The 27,009-nt window shown below is 42.2% G+C and overlaps 2 protein-coding genes and 1 long non-coding RNA gene across 3 annotated transcripts; all 3 read right to left on the reverse strand.

Annotated features, from left to right (window-relative positions):
* Positions 1–1,662: 1,662 nt before the first annotated feature.
* Positions 1,663–8,709, reverse strand: LOC116221156 (tripartite motif-containing protein 16-like). Its single transcript, XM_031571042.2, has 6 exons — positions 7,966–8,709; positions 6,988–7,083; positions 6,540–6,773; positions 5,206–5,365; positions 4,800–4,859; positions 1,663–2,649 (listed from the first exon to the last, which is right to left on the reverse strand). Exons 1-6 carry the CDS (start codon positions 8,551–8,553, stop codon positions 2,135–2,137), a joined length of 1,653 nt encoding a protein of 550 aa, XP_031426902.1. The 5' UTR covers positions 8,554–8,709; the 3' UTR covers positions 1,663–2,134.
* Positions 8,710–12,619: 3,910 nt separating this feature from the next.
* Positions 12,620–21,298, reverse strand: LOC105896579 (tripartite motif-containing protein 16-like). The gene is made up of 6 exons (XM_031571039.2): positions 20,574–21,298; positions 19,584–19,679; positions 18,810–19,043; positions 16,387–16,546; positions 15,980–16,039; positions 12,620–14,079 (listed from the first exon to the last, which is right to left on the reverse strand). Exons 1-6 carry the CDS (start codon positions 21,159–21,161, stop codon positions 13,556–13,558), a joined length of 1,662 nt encoding a protein of 553 aa, XP_031426899.1. The 5' UTR covers positions 21,162–21,298; the 3' UTR covers positions 12,620–13,555.
* A 1,655-nt stretch (positions 21,299–22,953) lies between these two features.
* LOC122133043 lies at positions 22,954–23,383 on the reverse strand. The gene is made up of 2 exons (XR_006152508.1): positions 23,352–23,383; positions 22,954–23,251 (listed from the first exon to the last, which is right to left on the reverse strand). It is a non-coding gene; the product is annotated as an uncharacterized LOC122133043 (long non-coding RNA).
* Positions 23,384–27,009: the final 3,626 nt, after the last annotated feature.

Genomic DNA, 27,009 nt, shown 5'->3' on the forward strand with positions numbered 1-27,009 from the left:
AATATGCAACTGATATGTAAAGAACGTTGAATACAGTAAAATAATTTCCATGTATTTAACAATATAAACCAATGAAAAAAATAAATGTTGTACTTTGTGATCTTTGTGGATCCATTGTTCCAACACAAGTGAAGTGACCCATGGCCCATTAATTTACCTATCCTGAGGTTCTGATTGGCCCATGGCCCCTTAATCTACCTATCCTGAGGTTCTGATTGGCCCATGGCCCATTAATCTACCTATCCTGAGTAGGGATGGGTATCGTTTGGTTTTTATCCGATACCGGTACATAACCGATACTTTTAAAACGATACCGGTGCCTAAACGGTGCCGGAACCGATACTTTTATAAAAAAAAAAAATTTAAGACGACATTTAAGAAAGGCTTTATTGCCAAATATATGAACTGTTTAAAGTAGATTATATATAAATAAATACAAAACACTTTTTAACTTAAAACTTAAATAATATATGAACTGTTAACAAAAGTTTAGACTATACTTAAATAAATACAAATAAATACAAAACACACACACACACTCTGTACACACACTACAGCTTCAAAACTTCAGCAATTCTTTTGTTCAATACATTTTTTTTTTTCAAATTGAACAATATATTAACTCTTTAAAGTATATTATAAATATAAATACATACAAAACACTTGGCTTCAAACTACAGCTTCAAACGTTTTAACTTCAAACTATAAACATTATATTAACTGTAAACAACAGTTTATAGTATACTTAAATAAATAAATATAAATGAATACAAAAAACAGCTTCAAACTTATTTTGCAAAAATATGCGCATATTTGCCTTTGGAGTCAAAAATGTATTATTTTGTTTGCATTTATTTCATGAAATTTCACCATTTTATGATTTGTTTATACCTATCTTTTCTATCTTGTTTATAGTTAATCTTGTTACTTGAACACACTGAGTACGAGAAAATGTGTACTGCCCCTTTAAGAGACTACCGTAGGCTAAGTGTAGCTGTCATCATATTTTTCAGTCTTCGGTTGCTGATCTGCCGTCGACTCTTGCCTTCTCTCCCCTCTTTTCACGCAATTGTTTTGTTGCATTTGCTGCACGTCGCGATGTTTGAATATTTTTGTGCGAAATACAGCCACACTTTTGACCGTTTACCTTTCGGTATTTTCTCTGTTAAAAGGTTGATGGCTAGTTCTGTTTGTGCTTGCTCTGTGAAATGCTGCCTGCTCTTCACCGTCATAAGACTGTTGCTATGAAAACACCAATGAGCGTGAGTGACACAGGACAAAGTTTACATTGGGAGCTGGGGCAGTTTTACATGTGCCCCGCGGAATCTGCCTAGCAACCGTTTTCAATTGGCTCAAGCACCGAAATGAAGCACCGAAATCTGCGTTGCATTTCGGTCCGGGTAGGTACCGGTTGTATTGGAACCGGTTCCATATTGGTACCGGTTCTCGGTACCCAACCCTAATCCTGAGGTTCTGATTGGCCCATGGCCCAGTCATCTACCTATCCTGAGGTTCTGAATGGTGTGTGACCACTTTTGACTCTTCGTGTTTCCACCTGGGGAATTGTGTGTTGGGTTTGAGCTGTGATGACTTGAGTTAATGAAATTGAATGCCAGTGTTTACTAAATGAGCACACGGTGCAGCCAGTGATATATTAAGGGATTTGTGTGTAGAGTTTTACACAAAAAGTTCAATCTGAATCATGTGTGAAAACAGGGTGATAGTGTTTTGTAGTTTTGGGAAATTAGTCTGTCTTTTGGTAGATGGCGTCATGGTTTGGGATGTTTAGTTAACAGGCCCAGTTATAATGTGTAAGCTATTGAGAAAAACTGTAATCAAGGTAACTACTACTACAAAAAAGGTAATTTAACAAATTGCTTCTTTCTGTCTTTATTTGCATTTTATTCATCATCCCAATTTTGGATTGTAAATACAATTTAAGTTTGGCCTCAGATGTCATCTGCAGAGCATCGTTTTCTTCCCAGACCACCACCACACCAGTCAATATGTGGGGTCACCCCAGCGCTCCACCCCAGAGTCACAACAGCTTCACTGGTGATCTAATGTCTAACCCTAAACCCAGGGTAGAGAGGATGGGTGAATGTAGTCTGGATTCAGCATCTGTACATCTCAATCACAGCAGCTTCACTGATGCGCCAACAAAATTAAGCAAAAACCCAGGGTAAAGTGTGTGAGTGAATGTGGTCTGGACTCTGTGCAGGAGGGTCATTGTGTCGATGTTGTAGAAGGCCAGAGTTCCTGCCCTGTGATCCACATACACTCCTATTCTGGAGCTGGCCACTAGAGGGAGTTTAGTCTGTTTACGATTGTGATAGAAATAGGAGCCACAGTTGGCGAGGTACAGACCCCAGGACTGATCATTACATCCAAACCCACACTCATCACCCTTTCCTCTCCTAATGATGCTTTTATATGAGACTGCTATATAAACATCCCCACTCCACTCAACCTCCCAGTAGCAGCGTCCAGACACACCCTCTCTACACAGCACCTGCACCCGCTTATCAAATCTCTCTGGATGATCAGGATATGACTGGACCTCAGCTCTCCACTCCACCCGCCTGTTCCCCTCAGACAGATGGAGGTTTCTGTGTGCTGTGTTTGGATCCAGTGTGAAGTGACAGGAGTCTGATGGATGAGAAGACAGGACAAACTTAGGTATTTATATGTGTTAGGTGTGTGTTTGTGTGTGTGTGTGTGCGTGTGTGTGTGTGTGTGTGTAGGGGTTGGGTTGTTGTTATTTTATATGAATCTTTGCGTGTGGGGGATGAGATTTATTTCTGTGATTTCTTCTGTGAGGGAATGTTTCACATATAAGTGAGATTTGTTTTTGTGTGTGATTCTGTACAAGTTTGTGCAAGTGTACATGTGTGAATGTCTGATCCAAAAGTTAGTATGGTTATGTCTGAGTGTGTGTGTGTGTGTGTGTGTGTGTGTGTGTGTGTGTGTGTGTGTGTGTGTGTGTGTGTGTGTGTGTGTGTGTGAGAGAGAGAGAGAGACAGAAATACAGAATAATACAAATGTCTCTTTCCTCCTCTCCTAGTCTAGACTATCTTCGCTGTGGGATGCTGCTGTAGTCTCTCCACCTGATCTACTTGTAGAATCTCTCAGCCTACACCTACTCACCACAACCACACTGTCATGCATTTGTGTTGTCGTGTGAGATTCTCTACATGTTTGCATGGATGTTTGTCTACATTTATGTGTGTGTATTGTGTGTGTGTGTGTGTGTGTGTGTGTGTGTGTGTGTGTGTGTGTGTGTGTGTGTGTGTGTGTATTGTGTAATTGTGTCTGTGTTGGTGTTACCCGTTGATCTGATAGCTTTACAGATCTCACATACATAGGACAAGTGCATATTTTATATCAGCTGGATATCAATGCCGGTTTATTGTCCTAGTTTTTGGCAGTTCATGACTTCATGTTCCAAATGTGCCTAAGAGATGCACACAGAAGAGTGTGTCTGGCCTGGTCTTTGGCCAAGACCTAAAACGCCTTGCAGGGATTGTGCAGGAGTCAACTATGCTGACAGGAGTCATGTAGAATCCGTGCCTGCACCCCCCATTCTATACCAAGGGGAGACAGGTGGTGTGAGGGGAGACAGGTGGTGTAAGGAGAGACAGGTGGTGTAAGGGGAGACAGGTGGTGTGAGGGGAGACAGGTGGTGTAAGGGGAGACAGGTGGTGTAAGGAGACACAGGTGGTGTAAGGGGAGACAGGTGGTGTGAGGGGAGACAGGTGGTGTAAAGGGAAGACAGGTGGTGTAAGGGGAGACAGGTGGTGTGAGGGGAGACAGGTGGTGTAAGGAGAGACAGGTGGTGTAAGGGGAGACAGGTGGTGTAAGGGGAGACAGGTGGTGTAAGGGGAGACAGGTGGTGTGAGGGGAGACAGGTGGTGTAAGGGGAGACAGGTGGTGTGAGGGGAGACAGGTGGTGTGAGGGGAGACAGGTGGTGTAAGGGAGACAGGTGGTGTAAGGGGAGACAGGTGGTGTGAGGGGAGACAGGTGGTGTAAAGGGAAGACAGGTGGTGTAAGGGGAGACAGGTGGTGTGAGGGGAGACAGGTGGTGTGAGGGGAGACAGGTGGTGTGAGGGGAGACAGGTGGTGTAAGGGGAGACAGGTGGTGTAAGGGGAGACAGGTGGTGTGAGGGGAGACAGGTGGTGTAAGGGGAGACAGGTGGTGTAAGGGGAGACAGGTGGTGTAAGGGGAGACAGGTGGTGTAAGGGAAGGTGGTGGGTTGAGAGCGAGCGCCAAAGCAAGTGCTGCAGCTGATGAGGAGAACTGAGTTTAAATTAAGTGTGTGTGTGTGTGTTTGTGTGTGTGTGTGTGTGTGTGTGTGTGTGTGTGTGTGTGTGCTGATGAGGAGAACTGAGTTTAAATGAAGTGTGTGTGTGTGTGTGTGTGTGTGTGTGTGCTGGTGAGGAGGACTGAGTTTAAATGAAGTGTGTGTGTGTGTGTGTGTGTGTGTGTGTGTGTGTGTGTGTGTGTGTGTCAGTGTGTGTGCTGATGAGGAGAACTGAGTTTAAATGAAGTGTGGGTGATTGATGTGAGAGGGGTGTGGCAAATTCGTGACAACTCCTCCCACACTTCCGTTTAGAACGGCATTTTAGGAAAATGGAAGAAGACACTGGAAAAGACACTGTTTCCTCGACCCATGAACTATAACAGCCATAACAAAATGTTGAACTGCTTAAACATGTAGGACCATGTGATTGCTACTGAAACTTGACTTGTGTTTTGAAATAAAGTAAACTGAATAAAATGTTTTTGTGTCAAACTCACAATGTAGGAAATCCTCTCTGGTTTTAGGTTCAGGAGGCAAAATAGCCTGGACTTCAGTCACTATTGAGAGAGAAAGAATCATATTAGAAACAACACTGACGGGTGTAAATGTCAACATTGCAACAACCTCCTGTTTTTATGATGGCAGTACATTTGTGTTCTCTTGTTGAGGTACATTATGAGTCTCCAGCTTCTTCAACCTTAAAGACCCTCTTAAGACAAATAAACATGGAGACACCTGTAGAGTATCTCAGCTTCACTGACATACAAAGGATATGTTACAAATATGTGTTATTGAGAAATACAGGTTCCTGAAGTTCACCATCACATTTAGCTTATTAGTACAATCCAGAGGGAAAGTATAGTTAGTCATTACATGTAAACATATGTGAGTAATGTGATTTACCTGATGCAGATATCTTCATGACTTCCTCCTTGCAGAAATTCTCCAGCTGCGTCTTTAGTGAGGAGACAGATTTCTTCACAGCCTCAAAAGAGAGGCCTTGCTTCACAGAGATGCAGGATAAGTCTTTAGACTCAGGCGTCTCACTGACCGACTGGAAAGTCTAAATAAAGAAACACAGAGATGGAGAGAAAGAGATAGAGAGGAAGAGAGAAAGAGAGACAGTGAGACAGAATAGCTAGATTCTCAAAATAAAGCATCCACGTATAAGTAAGTTGTAAGTTAAAATACAGTTGATCGGGAAACTTTTTTGTTAATTATAACTAAAAGCTTCAACCATTACAGTGCACACAAGTCTCTAAAATTAGATATTATCCTCTGGTGTTTGAGATGTGAACTCAATGTAACATTATGAGTATCTGGATGCAGCCTAAGCCTAACCCGTGCATCATCTGGATGTGGCTTCCAAATAATTATATTACGGACAGTCTTGGCAACTAAAGTGCATTGTCTAGGGGTTAGTCTGATGTTAGCTGTGTCCCTCCTCACAACGTAAACTAAAGAAAAGCCTCACTTACGCACTACACACTATCCCTACATGATGTAACTTCATGATAGTGGGATCTTACCTTGTGCGGATGAGTGTGTGTGTGTGTGTGTGTTTGATTATGTAGGTGTATGTGTGTGTGTGTGTGTGTGAGAGAGAACTCCCTGCCAGGCAGCTCTCTCAAGCTGGCTAACTGCTAGCGGAGTAAGCCAGCTAAGTTGAAGTTTTTTGGTTGATGTTATGAATCCCAAATTAATCCAACATAAATGGTTGTTCAAATGCCACTGGTTTGCCTTGACCTACATGTGGCCTGACCAAAGAGGCATAAGTGGCAGGCACCTGTGCACCTCAAGTGCCTCCAAACAAACTGTGAGCCATGATGTCAGGGCAGATGTGCTTTATCAATGAACCACATGTAATGACATCACTCAAACTCCGCCTGTCAGTAAGGGTTCTTGCTACCATGTGACCTAACCTGTCCTAACAATTGCCATAATTATTTTGAGTAGTTTTCTAAAGAATGAAAATGTCTTCGTCATGTTCAAATGTTTTGAGTGATGAATACCAAAACTTTCTTCACACACTGAAACTGCATTGGGCAAGGTATCTGTTCAAATGCAGTGGACTGTGTTATAATAATAATAATAAGCATTTATCTGTAAACTTAGAGATCCTAGAAGAAAATTCAACAATATCTAGATTTAATTAAAATTTCCACCTAGGAACATATTCAACATAAATCAATGCCCTCAAACATTCTGTGCACTAATAATCCATCATCAACAGTTACCTTGAGGAAATGGATGTGATCCTCTGTGTGTAAAAGCTGCTTCAGCTCACCATCTCTCCTCTTCAGCTCAGCAATCTCCTGCTCCAGTCGCTTCAGGAGTCCTTCAGCCTGACTCACCTCAGCTTTCTCCTGAGCTCTGATCAGCTCTTCCACCTCAGAACGCCTTCTCTCAATGGAGCGGATCATCTCAGTGAAGATCCTCTCACTGTCCTCCACTGCTGTCTGTGCAGAGCTCTGTTAGGAGACACACAAAGAGGAGGGGTCCATCTAAAGCAGCCCACTCACTCAGCTCCTCCACACAGCCTGGTACCCACAGTGTGGCTCAGAGGAGCTGGGAAGTGGCTCAGAATTACAGACTCCTGACTGGAGGAGAGAGCCCTGATTGAGCCTGAAATGGCTCCTCCAGCAGCCAGCTGTTGTCCTCTCCTCTCCTCTGGTCAGTACTCACCTTGAGAGTCTCCAACGCCTTCCTCAGCTCCTGCAGCTCCTTCTCTCTCTCCTGGATTCTCTGCTGGATTTTACTCTGGGTCTGCCCCAAGTGTGTCTATGTTGAAGGAATACATCACATCCAAAACTAATAGTTATTTTGGCATCATAATAGTATTATTGTCTGATAGCATTCCTGAAAGAACAAGCTGTTTAAGCTACTGACGCTGACTGAGGTGATCTGTAGTGTTGCTGAATAGCCTATTGGTGAGACGCTGTTTCATTACAAGGCTTGAGAAAAACACAAACTAAGTTTTGTCATTGTGGAGAAAATCAGTGAACCATTCATGCAGTACATTTTCATTGAATCATATTTATAGTTTCTCTTGTGGAGTTGATAGAGATGTCCAACACACCCTTACTGCAACTATACCCTCACTGAGTGACCTGTGACCTCTAGGCAGTTGATATGACTTTCAGTCATAGTGTCGACCACCCAGGACCCTACAAAATGCCATTTCAGGACCCTAATCACTGGGCTCATCTGAGAGGACTGTGCAGCAATATTGTAGGCAGAAACCATGATGTGCCCATCTTAATATAAATTACTGTTAAATAAGAGAAGTTTTGCTAAATGTTCACAAACATAACACATTAAATGAGAATTTAGGCCTTTTATGTTTATTTATGATCTAGATACAGTTAATATATAACAGGAGATGTTCTGTTCTGTCGATTACAGTTTTTAAAATGTTATAGCTCTTAAATGTAGACTATGTGTTTTCATTGCTGTATGAGAATGCTGACAGTCTGAAGTTAACCATCTGGTTTTACAACTTCATTAGACAGGCGTGTTTTTATGTCATCGTTATTCTCTCTCTACCTCGCTCTATAATAACCTAAAGAGGATGAGTCTATAGCCTGTCTTCCAGTTGGAAACCCAATAGCCATGTCCTACCACACAAGTCCAATCTATCACCAAGAGAACTCCTGTCCTTACCTGTTTCTCTCTCCTCCCTGCAGAGGCTGACACAGTGTCATGGCCTTTGTGTTCATCCACCAGACAGAGCAAACAAACACAACTTAGATCCGTACGACAAAATATCTCCAGAGGCTTCTCATGTTGGGTGCAGATCCTCTCCTGTAGCTGGCCTGTGGCATCAACCACCTTGTGTTTTCGCCCAGGGTTTATGTCATTGTGAACTTTGTAGTGAGTTTCACAGTATGAAACCAGACATTCCAGACAGGACTTCACAGCTTTGAGTTTTCTCCCAGTGCAGACGTCACACTCCACATCTCCAGGTCCAGCAGTACATGGAACAGGAGCAACAGCTTGGATTCTGGTCTTCTTGATCTGTTCCACCAGCTCAGCAAAAATATGATTTTTGCTTAAAACGGGTCTTGGGGTGAACGTCTGTCTGCACTGGGGGCAGCTGTAGACTCCCTTCTGATCTTCCTGATCCCAGCAGCTCGTAATGCAGCCCATACAGTAACTGTGTCCACAATTAGTAGTCACTGGATCCCTAAGAAGATCCAAACAAATCGAACATGTAATAAGTTCGTGGTTACTTGGACCCGCTTCTGCCATTCTTCGTTTGTGCTATGTAACGCTTCACAGGTTTTCACGTAGTTTCGTTTCGCCTGAAATCGCTGTGCAACTTTGACTTCCTGGTTGGGTGGGCGTGTTCGTGCAAACAGCCTCCTGTCATTGATAACGATAAGGCCTTTAATTCAGTTAAGAACAAAGTTCTTTGCAAACACTGACATGTAGAGAATACGGCAATCATTTTCCACCATTCATGAACTGAATAAACTGCCAGAAAGCAGTTTTCTGTCTCTTTACAAGAACTGAATATCCGCAACAGAAATTCAAATTGGAAATTGTAGTAAAGCTTGACATGCACCAGGAATTTCGCCATCCAGTGGACATTCCAAGTCATATGATAGAAAACAAGGACAGGAGATAATGATGCCATAGAAGTTGAAAGTGTTTGCGGGGAGGGGGAGCTATATTGAATCTAGTGACACTCAGCAATATCAAATGCTGTTATTGTGTGTTACTCAAATCAGTGATGTTACCCGTATGTGATTCTCTGTGTGTGAAAGCTGCTCCATCTCAGCATCTTTCACAAACACACTCACAGTCACAAATGCTGGTCTCAGAAATTATTGCTTTATCCTTCTTCATACCCGGTCCCTGACTATCTGTTGCAGCTGATTCTATCACATGGCCTTGGTGTCCTTCTATAGAGTGTTCCTGCTACAAGTTTGTTCTAACTGAGAGTGTTCTAGCTATGAGAATGTTCTAACTGTCAGATTGTTCCAGCAAGAGTGTTTTAACTTTCTGTGTTCTAGCTCTGAGAGTGTTTTAACTGTGATAGTATTTTGAGTTGTCTTAATGTTCCAGCTATAAGTGTGTTCTCACTATGAGATTGTTCTAGCTGTTAGAGTGTTCTTGCTACGAGAGTGTTCTAGTTCCGAGCCGGTCTCAGAGTGAAGGTGTGTTCACACAAATGGGGGTAGCCCTCATTGCACCTAACCATTGCAGTAACTGCAACCGCATGGCGTCGTCATAGTCGCTGGATCCCTTTGCAGTTTCTCTAGATCTGCTCAGTGGCAGACGTGGTTCCCTTTAGAAGGTGTCCATTTAGTTGCTGCAGACACATCTACAAGTAGTGTGAGCAGACTTCCGTTTCAGATCTTGGTAAAGAAGCGTCCTCTTGGCATTGCGTGGGGAATGTGCACAAAAGAGATAAGAGAGATGAAGGCGAGAGGAATGGTGGGAGGGAGGGAGAGAGAGTGTGTGTGAGGGAGATATACTTATACTTACTGCCCCCCCCCCCCCCCCCACATTTTTTGGTGTCTGGGATTCTGTACATGTTTGTGCAGGTGTACATGTGTGAATGTCTCTATTCAAAAGTGAGTATAGTTTTGTCTGAATGTGTGTTTTTGTTTGTGTCTGAAAGACAGTGTGTGTGTTTGTCTGAAGGGAGTCCTTTGTATGAATGGATGTTGATGAGTGTGTGTAAGTATTCGGGTTCGTTTCATTTGATTCCTTTGCGTGAGATGAGTCTCTCATCTACAGGAGTGTGAAAGTGTTCCAGTGTCTTTGTATGTAATTCTGGCAGCTACAGGGAGCCAGTGAAGGGTGACCAGCAGAGGAGTTACATGTGTACTACAGGGTGACCAGTGAAGGGTGACCAGTGAAGGGTGACCAGCAGAGGAGTTACACGTGTCCTCTTTGGCTGATCAAAGACCATGTGTCGCTGCATTCTGAATCTGCAACGGTCTCACTGCATATGCAGGTAGACTTCACATGCAGGTGTTAAAATTGCATCGCAATAGTCTAGTTTAGACATAACCAGGGCCTGGACAATAAGTTGTGTATCATATTGTGTGAGATAGGGTCTAATCTTCCGATTTTTATAGAGTGAGAACCGACAAGACCTCAAGACAGAAGCTACATGTTCGGAGAAATTAAGCTAGTCATCAAATAGAACTCCCAAGTTTCGTGCATATTTAGTTGAGGTCAATAAAGATGACCCAAGCTGGATGTTAATATGTTGTGGGATATCCAGGTTCATACCTGTTCCATGGGCATCGTGGGACCCCTTATACTCCGACCCTGGGCCCCTCCTCGTCCAGCAAACACTTTCTGTAGTTTAGCGGTGTGGAGATCCAGCTTGGGGAAAAACTTGAACACAAGATAGACAGTTGTGATTCGTTGGAATTCAGCACTGACCTATGAAGGAATTCACAATGGTCCATTTAGAAGAAGTTTTATGAAGTTGAAATGTAAATTAATGTTGTGTTTAATTTATTCATGTAACATCTGCATTCACTTACCTCTTGTGAGCTAATACGTGCTGCCATCTGGTGTTAAAGTCAGCAATGAGAGCTGTTTGCCATCTGGTGTTAAAGTCAGCAATGAGAGCTGTTTGCCATCTGGTGTTAAAGTCAGCAATGAGAGCTGTTTGCCATCTGGTGTTAAAGTCAGCAATGAGGGATGTTTGCTGGAGCAGCTCATGGCTTCTCAATGCAAAGCTCTTGGCCATTAGCATTTTAATAGTCTGCTCATTGTTTATCTTCTGTATCTCATACTTTCCTGCCTGTCACAAGTGTCACCTCTCGAATAGGATGGACAGTAGTTCACTTCTGCTTTGCGTGCTTTCTTGACACCATACACTGGACTACGTTTCCCCTCTGGTTTGTGCTTGAGGGAATTCACAGTGACTGCTGGACAACCAGGATGCCTCAGTTTCCAAGTTTAAATTGGGTCTTCCATCCACGGTATCCAGTCACTTAGCCCAGCTCTTTTAAGGTTGTTCCTCAGAACAGCTACAGCTACAATGAATAACCCTCTCGACGTATTTGAGAGTATACTTAATCAACTTTAATACTAATGCAATGCTTTTTTCCCTTTGCTACATTTCAATGTCCACTCCCATACACACACACACACCCGCACACACAGTTCTATACAGACTTGGGTCAGTATTTATCTCACAGAAGACCCTGCTATCAAGAGGTGAGTGAGGGTTTCACCCTAGAGCTGAATCTGAAGGGAATGTCTGCTTGTATTAAACTCACAGAAAATGCAGTATTGTCTATTTACCAACCCAATGTATACAAGGGAGCTGTTCAGTGTCGATTGTGTGTTTTGCATCTCATGTCACTTTAGGTCATTGTGCAGGTCATTGTGAGATTTGAAGGGACATTCAGACAATCCAGACAGGATTTGATGACTTGGAGTTTTGTCCCAGTGCAGACGTCTCCATCCACATCTCCGGGTCCAGCATTACAGTGAGCAGGAACAGGTAGAGGTAGAAGGAGAAAGAGGGAAGGACAAAGGGAGAGAGAGAGAAGGATAAAGGGAGAGTGAGGGAGAGAGAGGGAGAACGAGAGAGTGAGGGAGAGACAGGGAAGGACAAAGGGAGAGTGAGGAAGAGAGGGTGAGGTAGAAGGAGAGAGAGAGAGAGAGAGAGGGAGAAGGAGAGAGAGAGGGAGAGAACAGGTGGAGTGGAGTCTGATGGGAGAGTGTGTAGCTGGTATACCTGAGGAATCAATACAGTGCTTGGTGTGACATGGTGTTCATGAGAGAACTTCATCTGCAGTGGGCCTGAGAACTGGCTGTTTGGATGGATGTGCAGTTTTGTCTTTAAATCATTAAGCAGCTGGCTAGAGGTTTAGACAAACTATCAGATGGGTTAATCAGGAATAAGGAAAATGTGCTCTTCATTAAATAAAGTCCACTGAAGTCTCTGTTGTTTGCCATTATTGTGTGGTGAACATCACTCTGCCCAGGCTTGTTTACTTTCTCTTCACCTCAAAGGCAAATCTGACCGATTTTTAAAGGCTGCTCACGGCAAATTGATATATGCAATTAATTTAGATCAATTAATCGCAAAGAAAGTAATTTATTTGATTGTTTTTTAATCGCTTGGCTGCGCTAATCTAAACCAAACGTTGTCTTCAGACATCACACAAAAGCCATCAAGTACACACACACTACAGAGTAGCCAGTACACTCTGGTGAGATCAATTCAAAACACTCCTGTAAGAACCTGTTACTGCAATGAGTGATGGCACTTATGGTTTCCCCCCAGAACAACCTCTCCACATGATGAACACAATATAAAGACACAAAACATGTAGACATTTTCAGAAGTTTTAATTTCTCAATGTACTGTACTAAAATAAACTGAAATTCAGAGAAAAAGTAAATGTACTAGAAAAATATGCAACTGATATGTAAAGAACATTAAATACAGTAAAAAAAAATGCTTTAATGTATTGAGCAATATAAACCAATGAAAAATAAACAGTTTGTACTTTGTGGTCTTTGTGGATCCAATTGCCCATTAATCTACCTATCCTGAGGTTCTGATTGGCCCATGGCCCATTAATCTACCCATCCTGAGGTTCTGATTGGCCCATGGCCCAGTAATCTACCCATCCTGAGGTTCTGATTGGTGTGTGACCACTTTTGACTCTTCGTGTTTCCACCTGGGGAATTGTATGTAAATTGGGTTTGAGCTGTGATGACTTGAGTTAATGAAATTGAATGCCAGTGTTTACTGAATGAGCACATGGTGCAGCCAGTGATATATGAATGGATGTGTTCAAAAAGTTCAATAAATCTGAATCATGTGTGAAAACAGGGTGATAGTGTTGAGAGTTTTGGGAAATGAGTCTGTCTTCTGGTAGATGGCGTCATGGTTTGGGATGTTTAGTTAACAGGCCCAGTTATAGTGTATAAGCTATCAAGAAAAACTGTAGTCAGTGTAATCTAATACAAAAAAGGTAATTTAACAAATTGCTTCTTTCTGTCTTTATTTGCATTTTATTCATCATCCCAATTTAGGATTGTAAATACAATTCTAAGTTTGGCCTCAGATGTCATCTGCAGAGCATTGTTTTCTTCCCAGACCACCACCACACCAGTGTGGTACACCTGCCAATACGTGGGGTCACCCCAGCGCTCCACCCCAGAGTCACAACAGCTTCACAGGTGATCTAATGTCTAACCCTAAACCCAGGGTAGAGAGGCTGGGTGAATGGAGTCTGGATTCAGCATCTGTACATCTCAGTCACAACAGCTTCACTGATGAATGACCAAACAACCCAAACCCAAACCCAGGGTAGAGTGTGTGAGTGAATGTGGTCTGGACTCTGTGCAGGAGGGTCATTGTGTCAGAGATGCTGTAGAAGGCCAGAGTTCCTGCCCTGTGATCCACATACACTCCTATTCTGGAGCTGGCCACTAGAGGGTGTTTAGTCTTTTTATTATTGTGATAGAAAGAGGAGCCCAAGCGGGAGAGGTCCAGACTCCAGGACTGATCATTATGGCCAAACACACACTCATCACGCCCTCCTCTCCTGCTGATGCTTTTATATGAGACTGATATATCAACACACACCCCACTCCACTCAACCTCCCAGTAGCAGCGTCCAGACACACCCTCTGTACACAGCACCTGCCACCACCCATCAAATCTCTCTGGATGATCAGGATATGACTGGAGCTCAGCTCTCCTTTCCACCATCCTGTTCCCCTCGGACAGATGGAGTTTTCTGTGTGCTGTGTTTGGATCCAGTGTAAAGTGACAGGAGTCTGATGGAGGAGAAGACAGGGCACACTTAGGTATTTATATGTGTTAAGTATATAAGTGTGTGTATGTGTGTTTGTGTGGGTGTGTGTGTGTGTGTGTGTGTGTGTGTGTGTGTGTGGTTGTTGTTGCTATTTTATATGCTTCTTAGCATGTGGGGAATGAGATTTATTTCTGTGATTTCTTCTGTGAGGGAATGTTTCACATAAACTGTAAGTGAGATTTGTTTTTGTGTGTGATTCCGTACATGTTTGTGCAGGTGTAGATGTGTGAACGTCTGTATTCAAAAGTGAGTATGGTAATGTCTGAGTGAGTGTGTGTGTGTGTGTGAGTGAGAGAAAGACAGTCTGAAGGGAGTCCTTGGTATGAATGATTGATGTTGAGTGTGTATAAGTATTTGGGTTTGTTTCATTTCATTTCTTTTTGTGTGAGATGAGTCCTTCGTATATAGGAGTGTGAAAGTGTGAAAGTGTCTTTGTATGTGAAAGTCCGTAGGTGTGGTTGGTTGTATGGGTGTGTGTGAGAGACAGAGACAGAGAGTGGGAGAGAGAGAGAAAAATACAGAATAATACAAATGTCTCTTTCCTCCTCTCCTAGTCTAGACTATCTTTGCTGTGGGATGCTGCTGTACTCTCTCCACCTGATCTTCTTGTAGAATCCCTCAGCCTACACCTACTCACCCCAACCACACTCTCATGCATTTGTGTTGTCGTGTGAGATTCTGTACATGTTTGCATTGATGTTTGTCTATATTTGTGTGTGTGTGTGTGTGTGTGTGTGTGTGTGTGTGTGTGTGTGTGTATTGTGTAATTGTGTCTGTGTTGGTGTTACCCGTTGATCTGATAGCTTTACAGATCCCACATACATAGGACAAGTGCATATTTTATATCAGCTGGATATCAATGCCAGTTTATTGTCCTAGTTTTTGGCAGTTCATGACTTCATGTTCCAAATGTGCCTAAGAGATGCACACAGAAGAGTGTGTCTGGCCTGGTCTTTGGCCAAGACCTAAATCGCCTTGCAGGGATTGTGCAGGAGTCAACTATGCTGACAGGAGTCATGTAGAATCCGTGCCTGCAACCCCCATTCTATACCAAGGGGATACAGGTGGTGTAAGGGGAGACAGGTGGTGTGAGGGGAGACAGGTGGTGTGAGGGGGGACAGGTGGTGTAAGGGGAGACAGGTGGTGTAAGGAGAGACAGGTGGTGTGAGGGGAGACAGGTGGTGTAAGGGGAGACAGGTGGTGTGAGGGGAGACAGGTGGTGTGAGGGGAGACAGGTGGTGTGAGGGGAGACAGGTGGTGTAAGGGAAGGTGGTGGGTTGAGAGCGAGCGCCCAAGCAAGTGCTGCAGCTGATGAGGAGAACTGAGTTTTAATGAAGTGTGTGTGTGTGTGTGTGAGAGCTGGTGAGGAGAACTGAGTTTAAATTAAGTGTGTGTGTGTGTGTGTGTGTGTGTGTGTGTGCGTGTGTGTGTGTGTGTGTGTGTGCAGATGAGGAGAACTGAGTTTAAATTAAGTGTGTGTGTGTGTGCTGATGAGGAGAACTGAGTTTAAATGAAGTGTGTCTGTCTGTGTGTGTGTGTGTGTGTGTGTGTGTGTGTGTGTGTGTGTGTGTGTGTGTGTGTGTGTGTGCTGATGAAGAGAACTGAGTTTAAATTAAGTGTGGGTGATTGATATGAGGGGGGTGGGGCAAATTTGTTACATCTCCTCCCGAACTTCTGTTTAGAACGCCATTTTAGGAAAACGGAAAAAGACACTGGAAAAGACACTGTCTCCTCTACCCATGAACTATAACAGCCATAATGAAATGTTGAACTGCTTAAACATGTAGGACCATGTGACTGCTACTGAAACTTGTGATTTGGAATAAAGTAAACTGTATAAAATTTGTTTGTGTCAAACTCACATTGTAGGAAATCCTCTCTGGTTGTAGGTTCAGGAGGCAAAATAGCCTGGACTTCAGTCACTATTGAGAGAGAAAGAATCAAATTAAAATCATCACTGACTGGTGTTAATGTCAACATCGCATCAACCTTCTGTTTTTATGATGGCAGTACATTTGTGTTCTCTTGTTGAGGGACATTATGAGTCTCCAGCTTCTTCAACCTTAAAGACCCTCTTAAAGACAAGTAAACATGGAGACACCTGTAGAGTATCTCAGCTTCACCGACATACAAAGGATATGTTACAAATATGTGATATTGAGAAATACAGGTTCCTGAAGTTCACCATCACATTTAGCCTATTAGTACAATCCAGAGGGAAAGTATAGTACGTAATTACATGTAAACGTATGTTAGTAATGTGATTAACCTGATGCAGATATCTTCATGACTTCCTCCTTGCAGAAATTCTCTAGCTGCGTCTTTAGTGAGGAGACAGATTTCTTCACAGCCTCAAAGGAGAGGCCTTGGTTCACAGAGATGCAGGATAAGTCTTTAGAGTCAGGTATCTCACTGACTGACTGGAAAGTCTAAATAAAGACACAGAGATAGAGAGAAAGAGAGAGAGAGAACAATAAGAGATGACAGAGATAGAGAGAGAGAGAGACAGTGAAAGAGAATAACAACACTCTCAAAATAAAGCAAGTAAGTTGTAAGTTAGACTCAGGTGTCTCACTGACTGACTGGAAAGTCTAAATAAAGACACACAGAGATAGAGAGAAAGAGAGAGAGGAGGAAGAGATGACAGAGATAGTGAGAGAGAATAGCTACATTCTCAAAAAAAGCATCCACGTATAAGTAAGTTGTAAGTTTAAATACAGTTGATCAGGAAAGTTTTTTGCTAATTATAACCAAAAACTTCAACTATTTTAGTGCACATGAGACTCTTAAGTTAGATATTATTCTCTAATGTTTGAGATGTGAACTAAATCTAACATTATTAGTATCTGGGTGCAGCTTAAGTCCAACATGGATATCATCCTTTGATGTGTGTGTGCAGCATCTGGATGTGGTTTCCAAATGATTGTGTTACCAAGGACAGTCTTGGCAGTTAAGATGCGTTGTCTAGGGGTTAGTCTGATGTTACCTGTGTCTCTCCTCACAACGTAATTGTTACGGCCCTCTTTAGCCTCCGGGTGGCGTAGTTCTGTTTAGTTGTGCCTGCTCTTTTCTGTTTGATTAATAGGTTTCAGGTGCAACCTAGGTTCGGGGGGGGAGCCGTTGCCTTTATAAACCGTGTCCTGCCGTGGAGGAGGGCGCGTTATCCTGCCAGTACCGAGTGGCCACACTTCCCGTTCCGAACGTCAAGACGAATCTCTACTTTTCTGATTCAATTAGTCTTTTGTTAATAAATAACCCCCTATACACGAGCCCCTTTGACTTTTTGTCTTCAATGTTACAGTCAGCGAGGCTGATGTAAATTCATGCTAGTGGTGTGTGTGTGTGTGTGTTTGAGTGTGTACCGTAATTTCCGGACTATTGAGCGCACCTGAATATAAGCCTCACGCACTAAATTTTTTAAAAATAATTATTTTTAACATAAATAAGCCGCACATGTCTATAAGCCGCAGGTGCCTACCGCAACATTGAAACAAATTAACTTTACACAGGCTAAAATGAATATCAAAACTAATACAATAGTTAGTTTTGCCAGTTAGATAAGTGCACTGTTACTTTAAGAGCACACAGTCGCAAGAGTCAATCAGAAGCTAGAACGTTAGATTGAAGACAGACGCTAGTTTGAAACCAGTGAGCTAAAGAACTTGAAGACTGGATTTGTATTGTTGTAAACTTTTATTTTATTTTCTAAAGTGTTTTGAGTTGTGTTCTGTCTACGCTGGTAGACTGTGGTTATTTTGACATTAGTTAAGTTATTGAGAGATACTGAGAAATCGCGTGGAGCTAAGCATCCATGCGGCTGCATCCATGCTAGCATCCTAGCTCCACAAAGCCACCGTAAACACAAAGCCACCGTATACAGTCACAGGTATCATAATCCATAAATTAGCCGCATCGTTGTTTAAGCCGCGAGGTTCAAAGCGTGGGAAAAAAGTAGCGGCTTATAGTCCGGAAAATACGGTAAGTGAGTTTGTGTGTGTGTGAGTGTGTGTGAGAGTGTAGGTGTGTATGTGTGTGTGTGTGTGTGTGTGCGTGTCTGTGTGTGTATGTGTGAGCACTGCCTGCCAGGCAGCTCTCTCAAGCTGGCTAACTGCTAGCGGGTTAAGCCCTTGTGGTGATTCCTTTTTGGTTGATGTTATGAATCCCAAATTAATTCAACATAAATGGTTGTCCAAATGCCACTGGTTTGCCTTGACCAAAGAGGCAGAGTGGCAGGCACCTGTGCACCTCAAGTGCCTCCAAAACAAACTGTGAGCCATGATGTCAGGGCAGATGTGCTTTTATCAATTAACCACAGGTAGTGACATTACTCAAGCACCGCCTGTCAGTAAGGGTTCTTGCTACCATGTGACCTAACCTGTCCTAACAATTGCCATAATGATTTTGAGTAGTTTTCTGAAGAATGAAATTGTCTTCATCATGTTGAAATGTTTTGGGTGATAAATACAAAACATTCTTTACAGACACTGAAACTGCATGGGGTAAGTTATCTGTTCAAAGTGCTATAGACTTTATTATGATCAGAAGAAAAAGGATCAATCTGGATATGTAGAAATCCTTGAAGGAAATTCAACAATATCTAAATTGAATTAAAATTTCCACCTAGGAATATATTCAACATAAATCAGTGCCCTCAAACATTCTGTGCACTAATAATCCATCATCAACAGTTACCTTGAGGAAATGGATGTGATCCTCTGTGTGTGAAAGCTGCTCCAGCTCAGCATCTCTCCTCTTCAGCTCAGCAATCTCCTGCTCCAGTCGCTTCAGGAGTCCTTCAGCTTGACTCACCTCAGCCTTCTCCTGAGCACTGATCAGCTCTTTCACCTCAGAGCGCCTTCTCTCAATGGAGCGGATCATCTCAGTAAAGATCCTCTCACTGTCCTCCACTGCTGTCTGTGCAGAGCTCTGTTAGGAGACACACAAAGAGGAGGGGTCCATCTAAAGCAGCCCACTCACTCAGCTCCTCCACACAGCCTGGCAGGGACGTGCACAGGAATTTTGAAGGGCAGTTGCTCTGCCCTGGAAAAAAGGGGCAACACGTTCATTTTTGCCGTCGCCACGCCCCCGTCCTCTGGACGCATATTTTGCCTATATCACTTGAAACTCTCACTAACTGCCACCGCCACGCCCCCGTCCCCTGGACGGTTATTCCGCGATTATTTTATCTAGGCCTACATGAAGTTCTGCAGCCGTAATACTATTTAAAAATATATATATAGGGGCAACTTCAGTCGAGGAGGGCAAACGGGCAGTTGCCCAAGCAACCTTAGACCCATCCTGTGCACGTCCCTGCAGCCTGGTACCCACAGTGTGGCTCAGAGGAGCTGGAAAGTGGCTCAGCATTACAGACTCCTGTCTGGCTGACTGGAGGAGAGCCCTGATTGAGCCTGAAATTGCTCCTTCAGCAGCCAGCTGTTGTCATCCTCTCCTCTGGTCAGTACTTACCTTGAGAGTCTCCAAAGCCTTCCTCAGCTCCTGCAGCTCCTTCTCTCTCTCCTGGATTCTCTGCTGGATTTTATTCTGGGTCTCCCCCAAGTGTGTCTATGTTGAAGGAATACATCACATCCACAACAAACAGTTATGGTGGCATCATAATATTAGCATTGTCTGATAGCATTCCTGAAAGACCAAGCTGTTTAAGCTACTGACGCTGACTGAGAGGTGATCGGTAGTGTCGCTGAATAGCCTATTGGTGAGACGCTGTTTCATTGCAAGGTTTGAGAAAAACACAAAATAAGTTTTGTCATTGTGGAGAAAATCAGTGAACCATACATGCAGTAAGTAAATCTTCATTTAATTGTATTTTTTAGTTTCTCTTGTGGAGTTGATAAAAATGTCCAACACACCCTTACTGCAACTATACCCTCACTGAGTGACCTGTGACCTCTAGGCAGTTGATAACCATGTAATGCCATTCAGTCATAGTGTCAACCACCCAGGACCCTACAAAATGCCATTTCAGCACCCTAATCACTGGGCTCATCTGAGAGGACTGGGCAGCGATATTGTAGGCAGAAACCATGATGTGCCCATCTTAATATAAATTACTGTAAAATAAGAGAACTATTACAAAATGTCCACAAACATAACACATTAAATGGGAATTTAGGCTTTTTATGTTTGTTTATTATCTAGGTACAGTTCATATATAACAGGAGATGTTCTGTCTGATTACAGTTTTTAAAATGTTATAGCTCTTAAATGTAGACTATGTGTTTCCATTGCTGTATGAGAATGCTGACAGTCTGAAGTTAACCATCTGGTTTTACAACTTCATTAGACAGGCGTGTTTTTATGTCATCGTTATTCTCTCTCTTCCTCACTCTATAATAACCTAAAGAAGATGAGTCTATAGCCTGTCTTCTAGTTGTAAACCCAATAGCCATGTCCTACCACACAAGTCCAATCTATCACCAAGAGAACTCCTGTCCTTACCTGTTTCTCTCTCCTCCCTGCAGAGGCTGACACAGTGTCATGGCCTTTGTGTTCATCCACCAGACAGAGCAAACAAACACAACTTAGATCCGTACGACAAAATATCTCCAGAGGCTTCTCATGTTGGGTGCAGATCCTCTCTTGTAGCTGGCCTGTGGCATCAACCACCTTGTGTTTTCGCCCAGGGTTTATGTCATTGTGAACTTTGTAGTGAGTTTCACAGTATGACACCAGACATTCCAGACAGGACTTCACAGCTTTGAGTTTTCTCCCAGTGCAGACGTCACACTCCACATCTCCAGGTCCAGCCGTACATGGAACAGGAGCAGCAGCTTGGATTCTGGTCTTCTTGATCTGTTCCACCAGCTCAGCAAAAATATTATTTTTGCTTAAAACGGGTCTTGGGGTGAAAGTCTGTCTGCACTGGGGACAGCTGTAGACTCCCTTCTGATCTTCCTGATCCCAGCAGCTCGTAATGCAGCCCATACAGTAACTGTGTCCACAATTAGTAGTCACTGGATCCCTAAGAAGATCCAAACAAATCGAACATGTAAAAAGTTCGTGGTTATTTGGTGCCGCTTCTGCCATTCTCCGTTTGTGCTGTGTAACGCTTCACAGGTTTTCGCGTAGTTTCGTTTCACCTGAAATCGTTGTGCAACTTCGAAACGACTTCCTGGTTGGGTGGGCGTGTTCGTGCCAACAGCCTCCTGTCATTGATATCGATAAGGTCATTGAGTCAGTTAAGAACAAAGTTCTTTGCAAACACTGACATGTAGAGAATACGGCCATTCATGAACTGAATAAACCGCCAAAAAGCAGCAGTCTCTTTACAAAAATTGAATATCCAAAGGAATTCAAATTCAAAGGAAATTGAGTACATTTTGTATCAAAGTGTCACAGGGTGACCATATTCAGTGGGGGAGGAACGACATGTACTCAATGACCACTTCTTCATAAATTCAGAAGAGCCATGTGCTCTGGTGTGCGTCTGTAAAGCCCACTGTGTGAATAGTTTTGAAGTGAAGTGTACATGGTATTGAGACGAGCATAACAACATAAGTGAACAACTGAAATACAAGTGACAGAAAGGAGGGAGAGGAAAGATTCCCATGCTTTAAATATGACTGCAACTGCATATGACTGCAACTCTGTGTGGATATATAAGGAGTTTCAGATATTACAGAGGGCATTTGTCTCCTACAGTTTAAACATTTATGAAATCTGAGTCCAGCAGACCCCAACATAACATATGTTACAAAATTAATTAGTGTTATGTGTGTGTGTGTGTGTGGGGGGGGATCCGTATGTACTGGGCGGCAAAGACAAGGGTGCCAGTTATATCAAATTCCATGAGTCGAGACAGATTCTTCAAGATTAGGCAGTCCATCAAAGTCCCCAATGATCTTGATGTCTCTGATGAGGAGAAGAGGAACGATGCCTTCTGGAAGGTGAGACCTCTCTTAAATAGCTGTGTCAGATGGTCAGCAAAAGAAAAGTGCCATATAACTGTACCTAGACCGGCTGTTGTGGCTGAGTTCAACAGAAACATGGGAAGGGTTGATTTGTGCAACCGCATGATCAGTTTCTAATGACGTGAAATGTTCCATTAAGTTGATTTCACATGTGTATTGTTCACGTCTCAAATCTGTCTGGCTTCCCCTTGCTTCCGCCACTGGGGCTAAATATATTTTAGGGAGCTCACCACAGCTCAGAAATATCAGTGATGGAGGCTTGTGGTAGTCGAGTATGTTGTGCTACCATCATTTTTAACCTTGTTGTCCACTTGACGGGATGACAGCAATAAACTTCCGATCTACACATCCAGCCGCCTGACTCTTGTTTATAAGTGTGAGACTTAAAGTGATATTTCGGAGACAACACATTTTTAGATATGGTATGTTCTTTGTTAGAGTCAAATGTCCCTCAAAAGCAAGTGTTGGCAGCCCCTCTACATCAGGACTACCCGATCTCTACCATTGTTCAAGGGCAGATAAAAGACACAAAACAGTGGGCCAATACTATTTCAATGAGTGAATAAATACATATCATGTCATTAAGTTTGTAATTCTGATCTGTCTGTATTACCTCTGTCTCTTTCTGATATGTCTGTATCATGTAAGATAGCTGATAATAATCGTTTTGGCGTGATAAACATACATAAGCGTTCTGGTAAATAACTTGTGTCGATCTATAAGCGTTCATATGGTTCAAAACATTTTTGTCATCTTAAAAATGCTTAAACTGACTGAATAGCATACAAAAAGAATTGCTAACTAGATTATTGTATGGAGTTTTCTCTGCTGTATTGCTTTCCTTATCTCAGAAATATGATGAAGGACACACAGGCAGTGTATAAATATGATGAAGGACACACAGGCACACATCAGTATGATTGTTTATTATGTATTAATTTGTTTCTTTATACTGTTCAGTCACTTCACCACATCTGGGAAAGTCATTTAAACTTTTCAAATTAGGAGTTCAATGCACTTCCAGATTTACTACCAATTAATTTTTCAGTTAGTAAATAACATAATTTTCTTAACGTTAACATTTTCTTTAGTAAGTGCATCAGAGTGTGACCATCAAAGTCATTCGTCAGCTTGGTGAAATGGCAATGCCTCTCAGAGAGACTAGGAACCAAAAGAACCCTTCACTGCTGAAATCACTTTTCGGATCTAGGCAGGAAGACACACACAGCATGGTTAGGCAATGCTCAGATCACACACATTGATCAGGCTGTTCAGATCCATTGTGGGAGTCGCAGTTTGTTCTCACCTGCCTGGATTCTGGTTTGCCATAGCGCAGATTGGTGATCAAATGCTCACAGTTGTTGGTGATGAGGTCATAGGGTATCTCCTGGTCAACCAGGAGCTCTGCCTAATCCAGGATGACATCTTGGGATTTTGGCTTGCACATTTCATCCAGGTAGTTGTCCACCAACCATTTGGCAAACCATTGAGGCAAAGCTCTGTATAGTTACTTGAACTCACATTTAGAACACAATAGTCACAGCATCATGTTTATGTGAAGGGAATGGACCCTGTACATTTAGACAACAGAGCATAAGATGTGTGTACTTTACCATCTGTTGTGAGGTGAAGAACGTATCCATTTCCGACATACAGTGCCCAGTGACTGAATGTATCTCGGATGATCTCAATCATGTCACCTGGCTCCTGTGCATGTGAAACATCTAGCTGTAGCACACATTTTCAATGCCAAAACATCTGAACAGGTTAAAGGATATTGCTAAATTAAAGTTGCAGTAGGTATATTTTATTGTTAAACACTAAAAATGGTTCTTGTCCTGCAACAATTACATAGGTCTGAAGGCATAGTAAAAAAGATCATGATTCCCTATACAATTCTGTGTGTCTGTGTATCTGTTCCACTGCTTTAGCCAATTTCTTGCCTTTTCAGAAAACATTCTTTCTGGTCCTATGATGCACACAGACGTATAAAAAATCTTTGACTTTTCATATTTGGACTTGACCTTTTCATTTTTTGAGAAGGCAAACTCTTACTGAGCCTGAAAGAAGAAGACTAAATTATTTTAGGGTAAATAGACACCTTGTTACTATTCTAAGATCATATAAGTTGATGCAAGTGATTACATAGGTTAAAGTTGATCTTACCGCCATCTGCAAAGAAGGACATCAGGTTTCTAAAAACGGAAAACAAAACACAAGGTTATTTTGTTATTTGTGCGTGTGAATGCATGTCTGAAGAAACTGCTGGTTCTGGATTTTATGTCTAAAGTTAAGTATTTAATCAAAAGAAAAATCCGTTTAGAAGCCAAGCATTTGACTGACATCTAAAAGTCCAGCCCACTTTGTTGCACCTGGTGTGGCATACATTATTAAACGGTCTGTATCTCTGCGTGGGACACCCATCTGAGGCAGAAACTCTTTCACACCCTACGTTACCATACCACCTATATCTGGCCCGTGTCGTGGGGCGACCCACCCTGCACTCACACTCACAGTTACATTTGATGATGTTAAAACTCCACTTACATGTGTTCTCTTAAGAGCAAGTGTACCTTCAAGAAGAAATGGCTGAATGCTGCTCTTCAATTGCTCTCTCCTCTTCAAGTCTTCTCTTATTTATAGTCTGTATTAGAAATGATGCGTAATGCAAATGTTATTGTTATTGTCCTAGAGAACATATGTGCTAGAACAGAGTGACACTCCCTGTTTTTATCTCTGTAACTCTGTTAAGACAAGTTTTACTACCAGAACTATGACATGCAAATTTGCAATTCCCAAACACAGACACCTAAAAAAAATTAAAATAAAATAAGGACGACGCCCACACTTCAAATAGGTGCCTAAATCCACTGTATGTATTTGGACCAAATCATCCTAATCCTGAAGGATAGGTGCCATTTTACCGTGATGGAAAATAAGTGAATGATAACTCAATAATCTGTGTGTGCAGAATATTAACAATCAGTATAGCCACTAGGATAGTCATGATAACAAGATATTAAAACTACTATGTTACTACAAAATGATTTACATTACATTAATTATGTGCACTCTATGTTTAAAAATGTACCAAGTCTAACAAACATATTGATGTGTGGAGTCTTATGGGAACTTTCCACATGTCGTCTGAGGGAACTCTCTGCATGATAGCTGAGGGAACTGTCCGCATGTCAGCTGAGGGAACTGTCCGCATGTCTGCTGAGGGAACTCAGGTTTCTCCTCTTCAAGTCTTCTCTTATTTGTAGTCTGTATTAGAAATGATGCGCATTGCAAATGTTACTGAGCAAAGCATGCTGTGTGAAATATTATGGAGGACTGGGGTGGTTGTTTCTGTCTTGAGAACATATGTGCTGGAACAGAGTGATGTCAGTTTTACGCAAGGTCAAACAAGCACAGTTCAACTCTTCTTATCACCTTCGACCCAAACATGGACAAAAGGTACCTTCTCTTACGCATAAACTGTAGCTCTTACACATATGCAGACTAAGTGGCGTCAACACCTAATAATCTAAGTTACACACACACACACACACACACACACAGAGAAGGTACACTTTTAAGCACATACGCAGAGTTAGAACCGTCAGCACTTCAGAATCAAAGATATACAGAAACAGAAAAGTCATGTTCCAGCAAACAAAGGCAAGTGATTAACGCACATAGATACTTGATTAAAGTCAGAGTTTCATATTTCCCTATCACACCTTTCATACAGTGCAGCTCAAGTGCTTAACAGCAAATAAATGACGTGCACAAAGAAATTACATGCACAGTGATTCACATACAAAAAGATATTAAATAAACATAAAACATAAACATAAAACACTGTAATAAAGTGCATGAATAAAATAAAATGAACATAAAAAGTGCATAAAGATCTAAGATATCAAATAGAATACATAAAATGCATAACATAAGATAGAAAATAAAACTCTGCAGAGATATAGTTTACCTATCCCCTTCATATCACTTTATTTCACGATTAAGATCAAAGTAAAATACATACAAAATGAATAAATAAAAATAAATAAAATGCAGCAGTAAGATAGTGCAAAGAGCTAGTTAAAGGCTAATGTGAAGAGATACGTTTTTAGCTTTCTTTATAAAATGTTTAGCGAGCTAGCTTCCCTGATATTTAAAGGCAGTGTGTTCAATAGCTTAGTAAAACTTTCTCCCTTTGATGTATGTTTTGAACCAGTTTAACACAGAGTCAGAAAGCCCAACTAACTTTTCAAGACGATTGATTAAGATGTTATGGTCAATCATCCCAAACTCTACGCTTAGGTCTAAGAGGACAAGGATTGAGACCTTATTTGCATCCAAGTTTAGTCTGAGGTCGCTGATTCTTTTAGTAGGAACAGTTTCAGTGCTGTCGTATGTTCTAAAGCTTGATTGAAATTCCTCCAGGATATTGTTTTCTTGAAGAAAGGAGTTTATTTGCACTGAAACTATCTTTTCAAGTATTTTACTAATGAATGGAAGATTGGATATTGGCCTTGATGCAAATTGATATTACCATTAATTTATATACTTACCATTGCATTGCAAGCATGTTCTCCTGTGTGTGTGTGTGTGTGTGTGTGTGTGTGTGTGCCATGTGTATTGATAGTCTGGGTACACCTTTTGTTAAAGCCCCTCAAACCCTAGCAGACATCCTCCCTGCCCCAGGTGGTGGAATACTCATCACTTGTCCACCATTTTGGGCCTGTGTGTGTTCCTCCATAGGAAGATCCCCTCCCACTCACATGCCCCCTTCCCCACCTTGACCTGTAACAAACCAATGCTGACCCATGACCCCACTGTAACCTCCCATGACTGACTAGTATATAAACTGTAACACTGTGAGGCTCTTTAGTCTTTTCCCTGCCTCTACCTTGATGTTGGAATCGACTCCCTGCAGGAATGCCTTGAAATACTCCTCCAGAACCCTTTGATTCACCTCG

The sequence above is a fragment of the Clupea harengus genome, chromosome 7 (genome assembly GCF_900700415.2).
Source record: "Clupea harengus chromosome 7, Ch_v2.0.2, whole genome shotgun sequence".
NCBI classification, from domain to species: Eukaryota; Metazoa; Chordata; class Actinopteri; order Clupeiformes; family Clupeidae; genus Clupea; species Clupea harengus.